The sequence below is a fragment of the Pimephales promelas genome, chromosome 19 (assembly GCF_988280905.1).
Source record: "Pimephales promelas chromosome 19, fPimPro1.hap1.1, whole genome shotgun sequence".
NCBI lineage: Eukaryota > Metazoa > Chordata > Actinopteri > Cypriniformes > Leuciscidae > Pimephales > Pimephales promelas.
In genome coordinates, this window is record NC_142787.1 from 27,204,071 (window position 1) to 27,226,146 (window position 22,076).

The 22,076-nt window shown below is 38.2% G+C and overlaps 1 protein-coding gene and 1 long non-coding RNA gene across 5 annotated transcripts in view; one reads left to right on the forward strand and one right to left on the reverse strand.

Moving 5' to 3' along the window:
• The window catches only part of LOC120494625 (uncharacterized), a 45,576-nt gene extending 32,980 nt beyond the window's left edge, over positions 1-12,596 (forward strand). Inside the window, exon 3 of the long non-coding RNA XR_005625873.2 lies at positions 12,401-12,596. This is a non-coding gene — a long non-coding RNA (uncharacterized LOC120494625). The remainder of the gene's footprint in view (positions 1-12,400) is intronic.
• Positions 1-21,246, reverse strand: part of cxxc5a (CXXC finger protein 5a) — a 35,415-nt gene extending 14,169 nt beyond the window's left edge. The window contains exons 1-2 of one of the 4 annotated variants that reach the window (XM_089123459.1): positions 21,225-21,246; positions 25-1,058 (exon numbers count right to left, since the gene is read on the reverse strand). In XM_089123459.1, coding sequence (XP_088979585.1) covers positions 25-834 — 810 coding nt within the window. In that variant the 5' untranslated portion in view covers positions 835-1,058; positions 21,225-21,246. Of the gene's footprint in view, positions 1-24; positions 1,059-11,627; positions 11,813-11,863; positions 12,367-21,224 lie in introns of those variants that run through there. The other 3 variants (XM_039693879.2, XM_039693882.2, XM_039693880.2) reach the window with 3 other exon arrangements.
• Positions 21,247-22,076: the final 830 nt, after the last annotated feature.

The window sequence follows — 22,076 nt, forward strand, 5'->3', positions numbered from 1 at the left end:
TCACAGAGTCTCAGTACGGTTTACCTCCAGTGCAGCAGACGGTTTCTTCTTGAGCTCCTCGCACTTGCGAAACTTGCAGATCTGGTGGCCCGTCTTGCGGTTCCGGCAACTGCTGCACTGCTCGCAGTTAATCCTGCGCCGGCAAGGTGGACACATCCCACAGCGTTTCCTTTTCTTCTTTCCGGAGCTAATCGCGGAGGCTAGCTCGCTTTGCACCGGGTACTCCGTCAAGCCGGCCATGTGCAGCGCGCTGTCAGCCAGGAAGACTCCGGCTGGCGTCATGATGAAGAGCCCCGGGTTGAAAGGGAAGCCGCCGCCCACGCCGTACGGGAAGTCTGTGTGCCCCCCGACCGCGTCGGCCACCGACGCCCCCTCCAGGTCAACCGTCCCAACCTCGCCCCCGCCTACGCCCACTCCCATTCCCCCTGGCAGCAGCATGTGCTCCATGCCTGCCCGCTTTAGCAGCGCAGCTGCCTGGGCAAAGTGCAACAGGCCGTTCTGTCCCTCCAGCACCTGCTCCAGGGTCCGGTCCAGCTTGCTCGACACCAAGGCCGAGGCGGAAGGCTGCTGCGGCTGCTGCTGGGCGGGCTGAGGCTTGGCCGCCGCGTGGCTCTTCGCGTGGCCGTTGTGTTTCAGTCCGTTGGCGGTCTGGGGGCACGCGGCGGTGTACTGCGAGAGGGTGCGAGACCGCTTCAGGCTCTTGCTGAGGGGCTCGCTGATGATGCCGCTCCGGTTGCGGCGTTCGATGACGGGGCTGTCCTCCCCGCAGTCCTGGTCCGTGTCCTGGTCCTGGGCCTTGGGCGTCCGGCTACCCTCCGGCTGCCGGCCAGACATGGTCCAGCCCCGGGGTGTGAGCTCGGGAGGGGGGGGCGGGGTCGGGGAGGGGACGGGGGCTGCCGAGGGAGGAGCCAGGCAGCGTTCGAGGTCCGTTCAGTTCCCAGGTGAGGGTGGAGCCTCCCCGTAATGGGCGAAATGGCCGGCCGATGGCAGGCTGACTCCGACGCCCTCGGCTCTAGACTTCAGCCCTCGTCCACATCTTTCCGTTGGCAACCTGTAAACTAAGACACAAAGACAGAAGGAGAGAGAGAGAGACAGAAAGATGTTGAAAGCGTTCTGATGTTTAAAAGAGACCTTGACAACAAAAAAGCAGCGCCTGTGAACAGTGAGAAGCTTTCTTTCGCATGGCTCCAACATTTTATTAAGTGCTGTACCGATGCCCCTACTGTGCCTGAGAAATCAATATGTACATTTATCTTCAAACGCTACGTAGAAGGAGTGAAAGCAAAAACGAGACAGAAATGAACAGTAGGACAGCCATAGAAGCGAGACTCGCTGCTTCTGTAAAAGATGAAATGAGACAGAAGATAGTAGAACATACAGTAAACTCAAACCCATTCAATTCTCTTTATCAGCATACGTGTTCGAGAGAATGAATGACATCAACTTTTGTGAAAATAAATCAATATGTCTTTGGCAAGTGCAGGTCGAATTTCTGTAAAGTTGTAATGAATAAAATCATTAAGACAACTTTTAAAAGTTTGATGTCAGCTGGGCAAATACAAACCTGATCACCTGTTCGTCTGTTCTTTTATCCACTGCAGTAAGAGTGGGAGTGCAAGGTTAATAACATGTATGTACTCATTTTGAAGGGCCGAGCACAAGTACTCTGAAGGATGCAGGCATTACTGTCCCATTTGTATGCATTCATATGTATACATCTGCTACATATTTCACTGCCACTTTATTTTTGCTTAATCGATAAGCTAAATAATCTCTAATCGCATATACAGGTAGATACTACAATTGTTATGAAAATATAAAGGTGCCATTTGAGTCCATAAATTATGACATCAGCTATCTATTGTTAAATGACTTTTTATTGGCCCTTTTACTATGTGCGAATTTAGATATTTCTTTAAACAGACAAAAAAAAATCACTTTCTTTTTCTGCAAGACCCCACGTCGTGATGTATTATATCCACATTATTGATTAAAACAGAAATAGGTAAAAACTATTCTTTTCTCTCTCTCTCTCTCTCTATTAGTCCCCATGTTATACACCATATTTGTTGTGTCTTTTAAACCATTACATAAATCCCCCAAAAACTCTTTATCCTTTCAAGAAGGGAACTTTTCAAGAAGGGATTTTTTTTAGCATGATGTGTTTTGGTACATTTGAGAGAAGGTCCCCATCTTAAAATGTCAACCATATATATATAATTAGGCCATCAGGGAGGTAACAGTGTTGACAGAGTTACAGATTGCAATTTTTTTTTACATTACAAATATATATATATATATATATATATATATATATATAATGTAAAAAAATAATCTGTAACACTGTCAACCCTGTTACCTGATAAAAAAATTGTAATCTGTAACACTGTCAACCCTGTTACCTGTTAAAAAATTGTAATCTGTAACACTGTCAACCCTGTTACCTGTTAAAAAATTGTAATCTGCAACACTGCCAACCCTGTTACTGTGTGTATATATATATATATGTCAAAAAAAAAAACACGTCAACCCTGTTACCTCCCTAATGGCCTAATTATACCCTAGAGTCAGTGTTTATCCCCGAATGATTCAAATTGCATTAAAGTAGTTTAAGATGGCAATCAGATGGAATGTTTAAAATCGTACAAAAATCAAAAATCACATCAAACTTATAAAGATTTTAAAATGCAAGGAGACCTGTTGTCAATCACCCAGTGAAATATGAAACATGCCAGTTGTTAAAAGTCCAGACACAAAATTTTACCTCATGACAGAACAGCAAAAACTCAACTCTTGTTTTTTTATTGGCTTGCCCCCTGTCCACAACAGAGACATCCACAAACACCCACACACAACCCCACTGAGAAAGCCTGAGGAAATGGCCGGGCCAGTCCTTATAAGGGAAACAAAGGGACAGGGAGGGAGAGAGGAGAGGATGAGGGGTGGTGGAGGGGATCTACGCAGTGTGTGGAAATTGGAAGGCCAGAATTAGTGGGAGGTAAAGCTTCAAAGGCAGGAGCGCAGCCCCCGCATTCTCCCCAGCTCAGGGGTCTGTGGCGCCAGCGGACCACAGCCAGCCTCTTTCTCTCTTTTGCTCGCTCTCTCTCTCTTTCTCTCTCTTCTCGTTCTCCTTCCCAAACCAGGGGCCACACTGCACCAGGCTGTCTTACCTCACGCCTGCCAAACCTTCCCTGCCGCACACATCTCTTGCTGGGACTATGGAAGCACCCGACCTTCACGTCCCAAAAGCACTGAAATTACATAGCAGCGTTTTTATTCAGTATTAGCAGCAATGACTCACTTCCCATCCAAAGCTAAGGAGAAAAACATGTCTCTAACGGACCATGCGAGCTTGCGATGGACAGCCTGTGGTTTCTCTTTTATCCTGGCTTGGAATGGCAATATGGCACATCTCAAATCCGTTCCACTCTCATGGTTGCTGCACCAAGCCAACAGTTGGCCACACACCGCCACACACCAAGTGTTATCCTAACAGCGTGTTGTAGTTCGTCCCTATGATATACACTCCTGCCTGTGTTATTGTTTATTTCTATGTTATGATATGCCGTAATCCCAGACCAATGTACACTACCAATCAAAAGATTTTTATTTTTTAATTTAAATGCATCAAATTGTTCAAATGTGACAGTAAAGAAGACATTTGGGTAAAACTTTAGTTAAGGCTCCAATTCTCACTATTAAGTTGCTTATTAACACGCAGGATATTGGCTGTTATCAGTACTTATAAAACACATTAATGCCTTTGACCATATTTGACATACCTCCTACTGCCCAAAGTAAACTTAACTACCTTACTAACTATTAACAAGCAGTAATTAGGGGTTTATTGAGGCAAAAGTCATAGTTAATAGTGAGGGTTAGACCCTAATCTAAAGTGTGAATGACATTTGCATTATTACAAAAGATTTATATTTCAAATCAATTATTTTTATAACATTCTATTCATGAAAAAATCCTGCAACAAAAAACTATCACAGTTTCCATAAATATTTAGCAGTACAACTGTTTTCAACAATGATAATAATAAGAAATGTTTCTTCAGAATAACCAAATCAGCATATAAGAATTATTTCTAAGACGGCTGTAAAAAAAAAAACATTTTAAAACATACTGAATTAGAAAACAGTTTCTATTTATTAAAAAACTGTTTCCTCTATTTTTGATCAAATAAATGGTGCGCATAAGATATTGTTTCAAAACCAGTGCAAAGTTCTGATAAAGTCTTGTTAAGAATGACAACGTCACGTGTGTGAAAGAGGCAGTGTGGCCCGTCAGATGAGGCAAGAAAAAGGCAAGGGACAGGTGGCTCAATGTTAGCACTACTTGCTTAATTACTGTTCCCAAAGTAGCCATTAAGGTGATGGAAAAAGGCCCACAAAATGACTTTGCAAATAAGCCCACTGGACATAAATCAATCGATTCGCTTCCTCCTGTTTTGAGAAGTTTCTTCCCCGTTAGGAGTAAATTCAGTCACAGAGCTTCCCTGTGAGCCGGATGCTTTAGGCGATATATGATACCGTTGATCAAAAATGCAAAAAACAGTGTATGATGGTCACCAAGCGCATTGTCAGTTCTCTGTAGTTTGTTGTCTAGTGCACCCCCCCCATCTGCTCCTGTAACATATGACCTGTGTTTGCTGATGTCTCGTAAAAGCTGAAATAAGTCAATTTGTCTGTCGCTGCCTCCACATCGGTTCCTGTCAATCATTGTAACCTCTTCAACATTAGGTCCACATTTAAGTTAAACTATCTTCCGGCTTCTCCGCACAGTAGGACAAATCATGCCTCCTCTGATTTTATCAACTCATCCATCTACAAACGTGTAACTCCCACATTCTGTTAAACACGAGCACTTCACGCTCTTCCAACATTTTTGTCTAATTAACTCACAGATTTTTCAAATTAAGTCAAATGATTGTCATTGCAACATTTCCTTCATTCCTCCTTCTTTCCAGTTTTCTTGCATATAATAGTAAGGACTTCAAATAATCAGCAATTTGTCCCTTTCCACACTAAACTCAAAACTGCTGTGTGATGACACTATATAAGAACATAATTCATAGCTGTGAAGCTCAATTTTGGACCAATGATCTTTCACAATAGGTGAATAAATATGGATGCACAACTTTAATGAATCTTTATTATAAAAATTATAGAAAATGAATGATATAGTATATTTTAAACAAACAATATAAAACAAAACAAAAGGCCTGTGTGTTAAATATAAAATTTAAAAAATGGAAACTTGTTTCCGCCAAAGATAATTGTTACTGTTTATCTCACACTTCTTTTCTCAGAAATCAGAGATGAAAACTAAAAATTGTGAGTTATAATGCCGGAATTCTGATATATACTTGCAATTGCACTTATAAAGTCAGAATGGCACAATTTTGACTTTTCTCACAATTCTGATTTTTTTTAATCCCATTCTGACCTTTTTCTCGCAATTCTGACTTTTTTCTCACAATTCAGATTTTTTTTTAATCCCAATTCTGACTTTTTTGTCGCAATTTAGACTTTTTTCTCACAATTCTTACTTTTTTTCTCGCAATTCTGACTTTTTATCGCAATTCTGACTTTTTTCTCGCAATTCTGACTTTTTTCTCGCAATTCTGACTTTTTTATCCCAATTTGTGAGTTTATAGTTTAGGATTGCAAGTTTACATTTCACAATTCTGAGGAAAGGAGCCAGAATTGCGAGATAAAAACTCCAATTGCGAGTTATAAAGTCCAATTCTGAGGAAGAAAAGACTGATGAAATTCTGACTTTATAACACTCAATTGCGATTTTTATATCAAGCAATTCTGCAATTATGACTCGCAAATTGCAGGATTATTTTGCAATTCTGAGAAAAAAGTTATTAAGTGGCTTTGAGTACTATGTACTTACATCAAACAATAAGTACAATGTATTATTGTGTTCCTGTTGTATTGTAAAACACTTTTGCTGCTTTTGAGGTGTGATACGGGTAAGGTTAGGGACAGGTGTGGTGGTATGGGTAGGTTTAAGGGTAGGTTAAAGTGTAAGGGATGGGTCAGCTGTGTAATTACAGATGTAATTACATAAATTAGTTACAGCTGTAATTACATGCTGGTATTTTAAAAATATAAGTACAATGTAAAAACATGTATGTACACAATAAGTCCATTGTATCAAATTATTAGTTTCAATGAAAGTACATAGTACTTAAAGCCACTTAATATAAAGTGGGACCAGTTAGAATTGCAAGATGCAAAATTGCAAATACGAGAATAAAAAGTCTTGATTTGTAAGATTAAAAGTCGCAAATACTTCTACAGTTTGTCCGGGAGATGTGTGTGTCACGTTCTTTAACTGTCTGCCTGATGCCAAACCTTCTGCAAAACCATGGAGTCCAGACCTTCGGCAGTACAGTTTTAAAAAATTTTTTTAAGTATGCCAACTTTTAGTATGATAATGTGGGTTCCCAATGATATAATTAATTGTCGTATAGCAACGCATTCTCATCCCAGGGCGTCATATAGGTGATACATTTGAACTTGCGTCTAAATCCAACGCACATGGCACTCTTTCGAGTCAATACAACACGCTATGGGTAGGTTTTTGGTCTGGGGTAGTGTTAGGGTTAGACCACCAGGAGGCGCCTTCTGGCTCATATCTATCTGCGTTTCATTTTGACACGAAAGAGTCGGATGTAGACACAATTTCAAAGGCGCCACCTATGTGACGCCTTGGGATGAGACCGGGCTATATACTGTATATATATATACTGTATATTATCATTTTTACTAATCAGACAAGTAATGATAACTTTAAAAGTATTGTTTATTGCCTGAAACGGGGCATCCTTAATTAGAAGTGATCGACAAAATGTCCTGTCAGTCTACAAAAATGAAAGGATTTACATGAAAGAGAACTTTTATCGCTTGTCCCTTTATCACATTGCATCTATTTTAAGATGCATTGTAAGAATTGGTTACTGAAAAAACATTATTTGTGAACCTGAATTTTGGGTGGGACACGTTCCTCTGATTTGTTTGTGATAGTTCTGGTTCCAAAGCAGCAGCCAATCAAATGAAAAATGTATGATGAAGTCGGTTAAGAGGTGAGCGCCATACCTCAGGCCACACGCTGCATTCTTTTCTTTCGGTAACACAATGCCTCACTCACCACTGTAAAGATGGCAAGTCAGAGCCCAACGCAATTAACCTAGCCCTATTCAAAAGCATGGTTATGAATGATTGTAATGCTTTGTGTTCATTCAAAAAGAGCTTGTGTAATCAGACCCTTAACCATGTAATCAGCAGCTCAGTAGAGGAAACATAATGACCCATTTATAGCTAATATGGAATATCAAAGCTCCAAAATATTACAGAAAAAGGCATGAAGTCAGATGAGTCAATAAATAACACAAAGAAAGAATAATCAGACTGGGAACAAATTGTCCTAAGCATGACCATCATTCACAGACAAGTTCATCCCCATCTCATCCGTCACATGGTCAGAATCGGTTCAGCCGGTCAATCATTCATTGGTTGCTTCTGTCAGTAATTTCACACAAAATGCATATATAAATGCAATAAGCAGATTTTTGTTCCATCCTTAAACTGAATAATGTAATAACTTGGTGTCAGAGATGGCTAAAGTACACCAGTTTGATCAATTCAGCTGTCCAGTGATTTAGAGCGCCTCTTTACGCTTCATAATCAATAATGTTTGACTGGTTAGGGGTAACGAAGGACAAAATGGGACTGTGCAATAACGGCGAAAGGCAACATTACCTCATAATCTAAAAACAGGAGTCAGTATGGAATATAAATAGCTCTTCCTAAAGCTGTCATTAGGTTACATAAACCACAATATCCTATTTTGCTTCAAGTCCAATGTGTCACGACACCATTAGCCTTTAAAGATATTATGCTTTGATCAAAGGGAAATTATGAGCAACGGCCTCGGTGAATTGGACTGACACGAGAGGATTCGTTTTCAAACAGAGGTTGAGAGGTCAAGAAACTTACAGCTGAACAGGAAAAGGCAACACCGACCAGACAGCATGGAAAAGCACTCAAAGTTGAGAGAAATAGAAATTGGTGCTTTTTTTTGTTCAGCTATAATGACAGCTAGAGCATTGATGCTAGCAAATAGCATTATTTGTGGTTAGTGTGAATACTAACAAGCCACTTTTGTGACACTCTATGTAAGGCATCAATGCTGTTTATAGTATAATGTTACAGTGTATGATCAATTAATGCAGATGCTAATACTTTCGGAGCTCATACTGTTAAAGTTTGAGAGTGAAACTCTGCTAATGTTCTGATCAATTGAACCAATTAGTCGCACAATGATACAATGGAACAGAACAACAATTGTGAGCTTCATCTTTCCTCTCTCACAATAATAGTGATTTCTAAAAAAAAAAAAAAAAAAAAAATTCAAAGTGTTTTAAATAAATATGATAATAATGATTTGGAAAACTGCAATACCCTGTGTGTCAAAAATAGAAGTAGTGTGGCTATAATAGCTGCTACACACATATCCAGCAGAATCATTAATGTACTAAAGCACACGATAATAGCTACATAAAGACGTGACCGGAGAAGTTTATGACTGATATCGCTACATTAAAAGGAAGGAAGTCTAGTAATGGCTAATTACACCCAAACAGCAATTCGAGAAGATGGCTTGGAAATATTTAACTTTGCTTCCTGTAAATCCTGTAAGTCTTTAAATCACAGACAGTTTCTACTCTTATTTGCAAGTATTCTGACAGTTTCAATATCTTAAATGTAGGAATATGTAAGAATTTTGTAACAATATATCCCCAAATCACTTGCACAGTGTGATATATTTGTGTTGTGTACTTACAATATCCCCAAAAGTCTCTTTTTTTATTAATATTATTTCAGACAAATTCCAATTTTAAATAACTGTAAAAAAAAAAATCGTCTGTCAATGACGCAATATCCGCGCAATCCTCGGTTTCCGTTCATACTGCTATAACCATGGCGACAGACGCATAGTGCGTAATGTTTAGTGGCACGCAGTTCTTGTTTCTTTCAAACATAGACCATGGCAAGCAGACTTTGGGACAAACAAGGAGAACTAAAATGAGGATCAATATCAGCGTGGCGTTTTTGAGATGCCGAGAGCTCCACGTCCGCGATTAACTTGGACTTGACAGAGTTTTACGAGTCACGACTTGACAGCTTTGTTAGACAGGTGAGCAAATACACATGAAACAAATCAATGTTATATAACGTTAGCTCAACATGGTGAAACGTTAGAATATGGTCAATAATGTTGATCTAGTTTTGTATAGCAAACAAACTAACACGCAGTAACATTATAACATTATAACTTTCAACACACATTTAAAAAAACATGAATGTTTGCACTCATCCATAAACATTATTAGATCCATCAGCTTTGCAGCAAGTCCCATCATTCAGCTCATCACTGCATCATCAATCTACCTTTGTCATTGTTGGAAACTGCGCCCTCTTGTGGCTAAAAAAATCGTACATATTGTGCTGTTTACACACATTGACATTCATTTAATATTATTAATTAATTACAGCAGACTATTTAAGCATTTATGTTACCTGACAAAATGTATTTTAAATGTATGCATTTATGTTGGTAACCTCTAATGATATGTCATGTGAGGCAGTCATGTGAGACTCGTGCCTCCTCCCTAGGGACAAACACTTATTAACACTTGTAACAATAAGTAACAAATAGAATAACTATCCTATGGGGTAGGATAATTATGTCTGCAGGATATAATCGGATAACTATCCTATGTCTGCAGACTGATAGTCATGTTTGTCACTTCTGGTGAAAGTGTCTTGTCTCAGGCTATAATGCAAATCGATTTTTCAAATTTGTAGATTCATCTATACTATGGTAGCTTGATATTATAATATTGACGACATGGCTATTATCTACCAACAAACATTGAATTTAATTAGCATATCCATGTAAAACAGTAGCCATCAGGCTAACATTACTATAAAGACGCTAGCTTGTAAACGTGAGCTATGCGATCTTTTGACGTTTGAAAAAAAATAAAGCCCATGACAATATATTCATAAGACATTCTGAAATATATGCCTGGGATGAAGACATTTCACACGCGACACTGGAGTCTGCCCAAGATGTGAGAACTCCTTCCTTCTGCAGAGTTCGGGGGTATCGCTTGTCAACAAATGCACGCGTGTATTCCCTAGTGTAGCCATGACAGATTTTACGACAGTAGTAGAAGACAATACTGCTTCCCAACTGTAGGGGGAGCCCGAGAGCAAAATTTCAAAAAGAACAGAATGCTGCTTTAAAATCTGCTTCAGTTGTTGAAAAGTCTGTAAGTGTGTTTAGTTCAGTCTTAGAATGTTCCAGTGTGTCCCTGTCATTAGTAGCGCCCCCCATGCTTCGATTGAAGAGGTTTGTTAACGATTAATCAATCGTTAATTACAATGATCGATTATGGGAATTAAATTGACAGCTTTAATATATACAATCTGTAACAATGTTTACTTTTTATTTAATATTTTTTTTTAAAGCACAATAAACTTCTAACATTTGTCAAATAATTTCCAAGACAAATGTGAAGTAAAGGATAATCCATTGCCACTAAGGCGCTGAGAGGAGAATAAAATAACAGATTTCATTGCAACGTCACGCAGGCAAATATCGAGCAATTCAGGTAGGCTACGTAACATCTCCCTCAAGACACACACCTATCTCCCCCTGCCGCTGTCTTTCTTCCTCTCACCGCTTCACAGATTACACAAACACTCACTCACTCACTCACGCACGCTCTCACACACTCGCGAGTGAGATCCAGAGGACGTTGACAGTAATTCATGTTTTCAGAGCTCGTTCAACCAGATGTGAACTTTGTCGAGCGGCGCCCTGAGCATTTGCATAGCTCAAAGTTAAATGCGCTTGAAAACTTCTCCAACTCTTTGCGTCACAGCGAAAGTTAATGACTGGCAATCACACAAACAGTGCGTGCATGAGCGCCGCGCGCTGACGGACTGCAGCAGTAAATCCCCGCGCGCTCTCAGTCTCCGCGGCGACATCAGCCTGATAATGTGAACAATGAAGCGCACATTTTTGCCTAATCCCACCGCGATCAGTTGCACTAATCACCACGATTCACGAGCGACTAAACAGCAAATTGAAAACACATTCAAAAACCCCATTTATATTTGTCAATATATCGTCATAATAACAAGCACGGCGTTTTAGTAACGCACAGGTGTGCTGCCGCTGGTACAAGACCAAAAGTTCCGCGTCTCTATAACATAACGCATCATCAACTACAATACCACCTGTCGTTACAAGCTGGAGCAACTATAAAAACGTCATCAGCATCATAATTTTACTTAATAAGTTTCTGCAGCCCACCGTAGCATTTAAATACGAGTACAGTTTACACATTCAGTCAATTAAATGCAATCCTTGCGTTAATAGAATTAAAGCAATATTATACTTCCTGGCCTGGGAAGCTGTTTCCATAAGAAAATGAAGCAAAACATCTCCTGCAACGAGTCAATATTGTCCAGTCACTAAAAAACATGTGTCGGATCTTAATTCAATTTGACATTAAAAGAGCACAAAAATACCTTTTGTCTAGACTCAATGATCTGAAACCTGGGTCTCTGCGGTGCCAGTGTACGGTCTGCTGCAGCACGACTGACAATGTACGGTACAATCATTCTCCCGTTCTCCCAGCCAACAAGATCGTTAGGAAGATGACATCCCAACTTTGAGCAGACTTCAACAAAGTATGATCCCCCCCCCTCCCTTTCTATGTATCTGCATATTTGCAAACACTGGCCCCTTTTTTATTCGCACCTACCAAGGCAGATCCGAGCAGAGGGGAGGGCTAGCTGTCCGAGCGCCCCTTCTCCAAGCCTGTCGTTGAGATTGACGGCAAAAAGAAGGGAGAAAAAGCTTATTCTTCACTTCCAGGAATCATGTAGCCTTCGACCGAGCCGTGCGCGTGAGGAAGAGAATAGAGAATTATTGCTAAACGTACTTTCTGGGAAGCTGAGCGTGTGGGCTCACCAACCTTTCGATTCTCGCAATCCCACCTCTACATCCAGAAGAACATGCAAACACATTTCATAGATTTTTGGAGCTTCACATAAAAACCGAACTGGATTTTCCGCGACGCTGAGACGCTTAGGAAAACACACAGATTAACAAAGACATTTCGCGTTACGCAGCGCCTCTTTTTAGCGACGTTTTAAATGTCGACGCGTAACATGTAGGGTTTTTTCTCGATGTGCACGTGCACTGTGAAATATTTCAGGGTTAATGTTACGAGCGGAGAGTGTTGACGGCTCTGTCTCCCTTTGCACTGTGCAGCCTGTGATTTTTTTTTTCTCTCTAGGAGCAAAAGTTGATATGTCGTCATACCGCTTTAAGACTGAACTTCACTTCAACACATTCATATTTACCATCAAACAATGTCAGAAGGATGCACGTGGTGGCTGCATGACTTTGTAATCCTACTATTTGATTTCATTTTGAGATTTGTTTTTTTATTACTCAATGCAATAAATTAGTATGGAATAATAAAGAATAAGTTTCAATCATGTTTTGCACTTTTTGAAACTTTGTTATGCAAATAGATAATATGATATTAATATATAGTTTGCATGAATTAAGATTTTTTGGCCTTTTGGAGCACATTTTTTTTCAGCGATAGACTAGTTACAACTTGGCTGACATTTTAATTTTAAGCATTGTGGGTCAATGTAGCCTACTTTTTGTCCAGATCTGAGATTATTCACAAATGCATTTTTTTTTTTCAAAAGTTAAAAAAGACTCTTAACTGATTCAGATATTTATAATTTGTGAAATAAAAGTCATTTTTTATGGTTTTGTAATTGTAAATAATAGGCTATTTGAAAAATCTTAGTCGGACGTAATCTTTTAATTGTTGCCTATATTTCTTTAAATTAAGCATTGTTGCATTATTAAAATTTTTTACCAGTCAATATGACATAACCAACATGCAAAAAGCAATTTTGTTGTCATGTGATGTAAATGTAATCATGACCCATCATGACTGTCAATGTCATTACATTTTTAAGCATAGACTTATTACATATTTAGATCAAATTGAGTTTAAATTGAGTTATTTTTTATCTAATATTTTAAATACATTATGGAAAGAAACGTTTTTGTGTGTATATTAGGGCTCTCAAACAATTAATCGCATCCAAAATAAAAGTTTGTGTTTACATAATATATGTGGGTGCACTGTTATTTTATATATAGCTATATAAATACACACACAAGAAACATTTTCATGTATGTACCGTATGTAGATTTATATATAATTCATATTATAATATAACGAATAAGTATTTTAAATAATATTTTTTTCTTAAATATAGATGCATGTGTGTGTGTATTTATATATATATATATATATATATATATATATATACACAGTGCACCCACATATATTATGTAAACACAAACTTTTATTTTGTATGCGATTAATCGCGATTTATCATTTGAGAGTATGTAATATATATATATATATATATATATATATATATATATATATATATTTATATTATGTATATATTACTTTTATGTCAGATGCGCTTAATGAGATTAATATATTTGACAGCAGTATAGGCTATACAAACTGTTTATGTTGTTTAATGTACTTTTTATGGATTACACCACTTGACATTTTCATAGTTATTATTATTAAGGAATAATTTAAAATATTAAATAATTTTGTAGAAAGTGGTCTGAACTTTCCAAAAATTATTAACCCAACGTAGGCTATACAGAAATTGCATTTAAAAATAAATAAATAAATAAACTGTTTAGAATTTTGAGAACTACACGTTTTGAAAAGGATTTACTCTTTACACTCGGAAAAGTTGTATTTAGCATTTATCCATTTAAGCGTGAAATGAAATGCAAACATGAATAACATTTCATTCAATTTTTTTTAAGTGACGCAGAACACATTGAACCGCTATGAATTGTGTGGTCTACTCTGCTATGGTAAACAGGGGTCAGCTGTGGTCGTTCGGCTCCTGGTTTCCCTCAGTCCACTCCGCTTCTTTTGAATGTCCTGTCTGCTGGCAGGCGGCCAACCGAAGTGTGTGGAAATGACACCGCCAGGGCGGCAGAGATTTTCCTTCATTTCTCTCCTTCCCGATCGCAGACGGGCTGACATTGGCTAGAAAGTGGAGCAGCTCGTCAGGGACAATCAATGCGAATCGATCGAGCCGCGCGGGTTTGAGGCTCCGAGCTGGAAAATAACGCGCGTGCGAGTGAGAGAGAAAGAGAGAGAGCGCGCGAGCGAGAGGATGGGGAGGGGATGTGCTACCAATACTCACCTCTCTCACACACAAATATCGCCTTTACTAAAACCTTGGAAGTCACATCAAAGACAGTTTACTCCTGACGCAAGGATATGTTATCATATTCATCAACATTAAGAGGATATTGTTTTTCCCCCAGAGCGCTAGCCAAACGACACGCCACTATGTGGCTTGGCTGCAGGTTTATATTAGCATGAGTGCCAATACTTTAATATAAACACCATGGGGTCCAAGAGTCAGAAACCACTATTAAAGGCTTCCATTTTTGCTTTTCTAAATATTTTTTTCTTTTTCTTGTTATCATATTCATAATTTTAGTGAAAGGATGAATTAAAACATAAACAATAAAATTCAGAATTTCTTAATATTTAATTTTAAGATGTCACCTATCAATTTAAAGAGGGCCCAATGTTATATTTTAGCCTATAATGATAGGATGTGTGACATCCAATCCTATAATTAATATAATATAATCCTATAATTTCACATGCTAGATTTCCTTTTTAGTTCACCATTAAATGGATAGTTCACTTTGAAATTAATTTTTGATATGTTTTAGCTTACATCAAGGGTAGGTGTCTTTGTTTCCACAGCATTTTCAATTTTGACATTTTTTGGTCAAACCGTTCTTGTCTGTCAGTCATATAATGGAGGTCTATGGAGCCCACCTCAAAGACCATCCACAGAGAAGTCAAAATTAAACATGATTTAATGACTTGTAAATTTAAGTACACATTGGATGGCCTAAGACACGAAACCAGCTGTTTGTGTGAGAAAAAAACAGTATTTATATTTTTTTTACCTCTTGTTAACAGCATAGACGGGTTAACAGCCGTCGAACTGATCTGAATCAGATGTCCAACTGAACCGTCTCCAACTTGACGCCGGAAGTGATCGCGGGTACGTCATGCACTGAGATTTCGGAAGTTTTACCTTTCACTAAACATATTTAGATACATCGAACTCATCTTCCATTGCGATTTCCCGTATATATAAATGTTTAGTGAAAGGTAAAACTTCCGAAATCTCAGTGTAAACAATGCGTGACCTACATACGCACGCGATCACTTCCGGCGCCACGTTGAAGACGGTTCAGTTCGGTTCAGTTGGAAATCTGATTCATTTCAGAGCAGTTCGACGGCTGTTAATAAGAGGTAAACTATATAAATACTGTTCGTTTTCTCACACAAACCACTGGTAAACCACAAACAATGTGTACTTACATTTACAAGTCATTAAATCATGTTTAATTTTGACTTCTCTGCATGCTCTTTGAGGTGGGCTCCATAGACCTGCATTATATGACTGACAGACAACAACGGTTTGACTAAAAAATGTCAAAATTGAAAATACTTTGGAAACAAAGACACCTACATCTTGGATGCCCTTGAGGTAAGCTAAAACATATCAAAAATTAATTTCAAAGTGAACTAGCATCCCTTTAAGAGTCCAAACTTTATTTCTCCGTGTGTATAAATACATCCCTAATTCATACAGAAAACAACATGAAATTGAGGTAAAAGAAGTAACACGTTTAACCATGCACGGAAACATGAATACAAAATAAAAACAACCTAACATAATATTAACACATTTTTTATTGATTTGTTTTAGTGGCGCATCATATTCATGCTCCTTTAATAGTTAGTTCAAACCTATGACAATTTTATGACCTATGAAGACTATAAAGCTTATGTAATTTTCCACTTCATGCATTTCAGGGTAATTTTTTTTTTTAAAGCCTATGTGAGATTATCAAATAATCTCTCCAATAATAAGGGCGTTCAGTTTTGATTATGTGGTCTCACAGGGGCTCGGCAAAAAAGTTTTTATTTTCACTCATATACAGACAATAATCTCTCATTTGACTTTACGTCCCAATCCCTTAAAGGGATAGTTCACCTAAAAATGAAAATTCTGTCATTTATTCACCCTCAAGTTGCTCCAAACCTTTCTTTTGTGTTAAGAAAGAAATGAATACAGGTTTGGAACGAGCAAACATGGTGGACACCAGGTTTAATCTTGTCTATTTATTGGGAAAATCTAAATGATATTTTGCATCCTATCCATTGACAGCCATAAACACTCAAGCATCAAAATGATCCCAGAATTGTACTGTAAATACTATACTTCAGAGGGTTCATGTCCAATTTTTGACTAGGAAACTTGCATTTAAGTAAAGGTAGCATAATGTCAAAGTGTTCTGGCAATATATTCTTTCACAATGCATGTATTTCAGTCAGTGCACTAACACAACTGCATTAATATTATCACCATGATAAACAGCTTGAATTTACTACTGCAGTAGAGATACCCAATGTCTTTGGGTAACATTTAAAAACATCTTGGTATAGTAACACTCTGGTATTGCCATAGCAACTGTGTGGTGATGCCATGGTAACGTTGGCAAAATCTCCTTTGCCAAGAAAAAAAGAACAAAAATGAAAACGTGCTGGTAAATCAATAATGATTATGGGAACTGTCTGACACAGTGGTGGAATAGGCTATATAACCTTATAACGTAACTGTGTGAACAGCAATAGCTCTGTGAAATGCTAAAATGTAATTAACCATAATATGAATGTTAATAATTAATTCCTCATTTAGCTATTGTGTTCATAATAAGCTGTTGCTAAGCAAAAAGTTTGCGCTATACGAAACTTAGCTGTCAATATAGAACATCAACAATACAGATTCTTCTCAGTTCAGAAAAAAAATATCTAGCATGTACAGGGGCCACTGTTTTCTAATCCAGGTTTGGGCTGCGTTACACGGGTTGTCTAAGTTTGACAATTAGCTTTTGTTTCACTGCTGACATATTTTCGTGGTCGTGGGCTGACACGCACGGGTTTCGTCAGAGAGATAAGCGCACAATGGACGCATCCAGTCCCTCACTGACGGGCTGGCGTGAATAAATTGGACACGCATTGCTTCGTAATCCCCTGAGTGTCTCTATGGCTCTGGCAAAGTGCCTGGCCTCACCGTATCTTACATTAAGCAGACGTCAATCCGTTCGTCCTCCTTTCGCTTTTGAAAATCACTTCCATGTCGAAGTGCCTGACCGCTTTCTGTGCCTGGACTTCGCCAACTCTCAAGTCCTCCAGAAGAAACAGGTCCAAAAGAGGGGGTAGGGTTAGAAAATACTGTCCGAGAGTCTGGCATTGGTGACTGAAACTGATTGTAACGACAACGTATACTCATCCATTGTGTTCATGGTTTTATAGGCCTACGTGTGTTCATTGGTAGCGTGGGCAAATTAATTTTATAGGAATTTCTGGTCCTCGTTCAACCTTAAGTAGCCCATTTAAACAAGCCTATAACGTGAGCAAACTGTCAGTGTCAGCTGTAATAAAGTTTTAGCCAAAATGTTTTCTCATAATATTTATTAATCGCATCCAAAATAAAAGTTTGTGTTTACATAATATGTGGGTGCACTGTGTAAAATTATTATATATATATATATATATATATATAAATACACACACATGCTTGTATATATTTATATATTTAAGAAATATTTTAATGTACATACTGTATATAGACTTATAAATAATTTATATTATATATAAATATAAATATTTTATATATAAATAATATTTTATCCTTAAATATACACAAGCGTGTGTAAGCGATTAATATATATATATATATATATATATATATATATATATATATATATATATATATATATATATATATTCTAGGGGGAAGTAGGGGATTCTTACTTTGAAATTAATTTTTGATATGTTTTAGCTTACCTCAGGGGCATCCAAGATGTAGGTGTCTTTGTTTCCACAGTATTTTCAATTTTGATATTTTTAGGTCAAACCGTTCTTGTCTGTCAGTCATATAATGGAGGCATATGGGGTCCACCTAAAAGAGCATGCACAGAGAAGTCCAAATTAAACATGATTTAATGACTCATAAATGTAAGTACTCATTGATGGCCTAAGACACGAAACGAGCGGTTTGTGTGAGAAAATGAACAGTATTTATATCGCTTTTACCTCTTGTAACCACAGCCACGTCCAAGTGATCTGAGGGCGCGAGCGCTTTGTGGCTGTGGTTACAAGAGGTAAAAACAATATAAATACTGTTCGTTTTCTCACACAAACCGCTCGTTTCGTGTCTTAGGCCATCAATGTGTACTTACATTTATTAGTCATTAAATCATGTTTAATCTGGACTTCTCTGTGCATGCTCTTTAAGGTGGACCCCATAGGTCTCCATTATATGACTGAAACGAACGGTTTGACCTAAAAATATCAAAATTGAAAATACCGTGGAAACAAAGAGACCCACATCTATGATGTCCTCGAGGTAAACTAAAACATATCAAAAATTAATTTCAAAGTGATCTATCCCTTTAACCAACTGTGTGTCCTAAAAGTGACAGCAGAATGGAAAAATCTGCCTGTTTGGCTGAACATTGGCTGAAAAAGAATGAGTGCTATAGTGGGGAGCAGCAATGCGTGACACAGGAGAGTTGTGGTGGGCGCGCTCGCCCCGGGGCTACGGCCACACTCAGATCTTTGTTGCGTTCACAGAGAGAGAGAGAGAGAGGGAAAGAGTGAGGTTGGTATTAGTTTTACTTTGCACACTGCTTCCCACTCTAGTCCAGCTGCTTATAACTAGCACCGCAGGAGTGCCCCAGAAGACTTTCTGAAAAAAGAACCGCCTGAGACCGAGCAGAGAAAGATGTCCAGTTTCGCAGAAGCTCAGGAATGTTGTGAGCTGTGTGAGATTTCCAAACAAACACTGCAGTGCTGCTCTCTCCTCACTGGCCCGAGGCACAGCCCTGCACTCGTTTAAATGCTCACCTCCCACTGCCGCCTCAGCACAACCAGCTTCCCATCATTCTGGATCATCTGTTCTGCTAATGCGTCATTTGTGCGTTGTTTTTCAAAGTTGCATTGTTGCTTAACGCATCTCTAGACTGTTTCTAGCCCCTTTTATCCAAAGTGTTGGTTTATGGGACGCCTTTGACTCTCCCTCTGCGTTCAAGAGCATATGGCTGTCCCTGAACGGATGACTATCTCTCTGTCTTTGACCCAGTATATGAGCAAGAGAGCTCCTTCTGAGCCCTGCAGCATAGAGATCCATCTTAACACTGGCAGGCAAAAGTGAATTAGGGGAGGAGAAACTCAAATGACTGTCATCAGTGGAACAGGTGTGGTCCCATATTGATATTTTCACATGAGATGCTGGTATAAGGCAGATCCGCTAGGGTATAATGAAAAATGTTTGGATTCCTGAACACAAAACATCAGCCCAACTGCGCATGTTAAAGTGTCAAAAGGACTATGAAACAGAACAGATGCATCATGATGTAGGAAATAAGGAATCTAGCGTTCATTCAGAGAAAGAACGTATGAGGAAAACATATAATGAAAGATCCCCATCTGGTGGTCATTTATGTGTAGGCCTATATGTGTGTGTGGGGGGGGGGTTCTGTTACTTTCACATATTCCACAGTTTAATATGCAGAGACAACTAGGCAATATGCAAGAAAATCACTGATATTTATTGACAGAAAATGTTCGCTTTCGCATGAGTCATAAATCCAGAAGTGGTTTAGATCATGCTGAAGTCACACACTTAAAGGAGTAGTTCACTTTTTTTTAAAAAAAAACTTTTGCTGATAATTTACTCACCCCCATGTCATCCAAGATGTCCACGTATTTCTTTCTTCAGTCGAAAAGAAATTTAAGGTTTTTGATTAAAACATTACAGGATTTTTCTCCATATAATGGACTTCAATGGGGTCCAATAGTTTCAAGGTCCAAATGAGAGTTTCAGTGCAGCTTCAAAGGGCTTTAAACGACACCAGACGATGAATAAGGGTCTTATCTAATGAAACGATCGAGTCATTTCAGAAATAAATAAAAAAGTTTTAGTTTTATAAGCACAAATGCTCGCCTTGCTCTGTTCTGTGATGCGCATATGTGACTCTCCTGTTTGAATCTTTTTCCGAGTCATTTTGTTCATTTTGTTGAGTGAAATGACTCAAAAAAAGATTTGTTCATTTTGATGAACTAGTTCGAACTGAAGAAAGTAAGACATGAACATCTTGGACGACATGAGGGTGAGTAAATTATCAGCTTAGGTCGTTTAAAATGTAAACAACTCCTTTAATGCAACATTGCTAGTTTCTGTCTTAGTTCCTTATAGGGTTAGTTCACCCAAAAATTTAAATTCTGTCATTTAACACCTTCAAGTCGTTCCAAACCTGTAAGACTTTCGTTCATCTTTGAAACACAAATGGAGATATTTTTCGGATATTTCTTATATAAATGAAGATCTTTCTGTCCCTCCATTGACAATCTACGCAACTTCCACTTTCAAGCCTCAACATTTAAGTAATCCATGTGACTCCAGTGGTTTAACCTGTGACGCAAGTGTTTTTTGTAAAAAAGCAACAAAAAACATAATTTATTTACAAAATATTAAGCTCCAACATAAAGCAAATAAACAATTATTTATTTACAAAATATGAATTTCGTTCACGCAATATCTGGGGCCTATACCATAAAGCTGGTTAAGTTGGCTAGCCAGATATGTTTCAGTTTAGTTTGTGCCAACTCTGGGTTTTAGGCACCATGAAAGTGGTTTGGCTTTTAGCAGTGTCCATCGCCATAGTAACTTGTGCTCTACAGCTAACCTGCTCCTTAAAATCACGTTACGGAGGGACAGAAATCTCTTAGATTTGATTAAAAAGATTGAATTTATGTTCCAAAGATGAACAAAAGTCTTACGGGATTGAAATGACATGAGGGTGAGTAATTAATGACATCATTTTCATGTTTGAGTAAACTAACCTTTTTTACATTTAAGAAAATGTAGTCATCATTTACTCACCCAGATGTCTTTTCAAACCAGTATGACTTCAGTCATCATCACTCCCAGGTTCTAAAACAAGAACAAGAATTACAACAAAAAAGTCTAAGGAACAACCTAAATATTATATTTTACAAAAATATTAAGCAGCACAACTGTTTTCAACACTGATAATAATAATAAATAAAACAAATCTGGAGCAGCAAATCAGCATATTAGAATGATTTCTAAAGGATCATGTGACACTGAAGACTGGAGTAGGCCTAATGATGCTGAAAATTGATAATCTCATAATAACCAATCATGACTGCTGTTTGGTACTTCTGTTGCTTTCAATGGTTGGCGGGTGTTTGTGGCACATTTTAGTGAAAAAAAAAAACATTTCTAATATCTTTTTGTATCAGTGCACATGTACGCTCTGAACATACAGTGTACAAATCAACTTGAATGCGGCAATGAGTGTTACTGCACTGTGGTGGTGAATGTGGGCTGAGTTTGTGCTCGCATAACTTTAGCCTGCCCTGACCTCTACGGGAACAATACGGTATTGCATAACTCTAGAAATGCAAAAACAGCTCAGCCCTCTGAACCACCGGGAGTTCCCTGCAGCTGTTTTTCACCAGTAAGGAAAAATACTAATGTAATGATCACATTCTCAAATCAGCCTTAGCTGTTGTTTAACTTTTTATCTATCTTATAAAATGTACCACACCATTACTTCTGTCCATTACTCCTGCACATTCTGTGATTTTGATTATTGAATTTTATGTCATTTTTGTTTAATATCAGTTTTTGTGAGGTACCATTGACAATAGAGTAATACTGTAGATTTTATTATTGTATTTTGCGATTTCGGTTGAATCTCCATAGCCC